Below are 1,200 nucleotides of genomic sequence, written 5' to 3' on the forward strand. Positions count from 1 at the left end.
CGATAGAGCAGGGAATTGGGGTCGGGATGCGGGGAGAGAGCGGGAATATCGCAATAGAGAGTGGGAATATCGCAATAGAGAGTGCGAATATCCTGATAGAGCAGGGAATTGGGGTCAGGATCACGATGGAGAGCAGGGAATATCGCGATGGAGAGAGGGAATATCCCAATAGAGAGTGGGAATATCGCGATGGAGAGCGGGGAATATCATGATAGAGCAGAAATATCCTGATAGAGAGCGGAAATATCCCGGTAGAGCAGGGAATTGGGGCCAGGATCCCAATGGAGAGCGGGAATGTCGCGATGGAGAGCGAGGAATATCATGATAGAGCGGGAATATCCCGATGGAGAGTTGGAATATCCCGATAGAGAGCAGAAATATCCCGATAGAGCAGGGAATTGGGGTCAGGATCCCGATAGAGAGTGGGAATATCGCGATAGAGCAGGGAACTGGGCTCAGGATCCCGACGGAGAGCGGGAATATCGCGATGGAGAGAGGGAATATCGCAATAGAGCACGGAATTGGGGTCAGGATCCCGATGGAGAGAGGGAATATTGCTATAGAGACTGGGAATATTTTTCTAGTGAAAGATGGCAGTAAAATGGGGTCAGGATCCCGATGGAGAGAGGGAATATCGTGATAGAGAGCGGGAAGATCGCGATGGAGCAGGGAATTGGGGGCGGGATCCCGATGGAGAGCGGGAATATCACGATGGAGAGCGGGGAATATCGCGATGGAGAGCGGGAATATCCCGATAGAGCTGGGAATTGGGGGTGGGATGCGGGTGGAGAGCGGGAATATCGCAATAGGGAGTGGGAATATCCCGATAGAGAGCGGGAATATCACGATAGAGCAGGGAATTGGGGTCGGGATGCGGGGGGAGAGCGGGAATATCGCAATAGAGAGTGGGAATATCGCAATAGAGAGTGCGAATATCCTGATAAGGGAATATCCTGCCGGATCCCGTCCATCCCGGTTCCCACCTGCATGCGGGCGCAGTCGGGGAAGTCTCCGGCTGGGATGTGATGTTCCAGCTGGATGCGGGCGAAGAGCAGCGGGAGCTGGGAAATGAGCTGCTTCTTCTTGGCCTCCTTCCCGAACACCGACGGCATTTCCTTCCGCAGCCGGGCCAGGATGTGAGCGTGGACCTGGGAATGGCGGCACCGGGAATGGCCACCGGAGCCAAGAGCATCCCAGGGG

At 54.9% G+C, this 1,200-nt stretch overlaps 1 protein-coding gene across 1 annotated transcript in view; it reads right to left on the reverse strand.

Moving 5' to 3' along the window:
• Window positions 1–983: 983 nt before the first annotated feature.
• Window positions 984–1,200, reverse strand: part of LOC104408546 (EH domain-containing protein 2-like) — a gene marked incomplete at both ends in the record, with an annotated part of 1,259 nt that continues 1,042 nt past the window's right edge. Inside the window, one exon of the mRNA XM_010018188.1 lies at window positions 984–1,148. Within this exon, the coding sequence (XP_010016490.1) occupies window positions 984–1,148 (165 nt within the window). The remainder of the gene's footprint in view (window positions 1,149–1,200) is intronic.

This window comes from Nestor notabilis, unplaced genomic scaffold (assembly GCF_000696875.1).
Source record: "Nestor notabilis isolate BGI_N333 unplaced genomic scaffold, ASM69687v1 scaffold13697, whole genome shotgun sequence".
NCBI lineage: Eukaryota > Metazoa > Chordata > Aves > Psittaciformes > Psittacidae > Nestor > Nestor notabilis.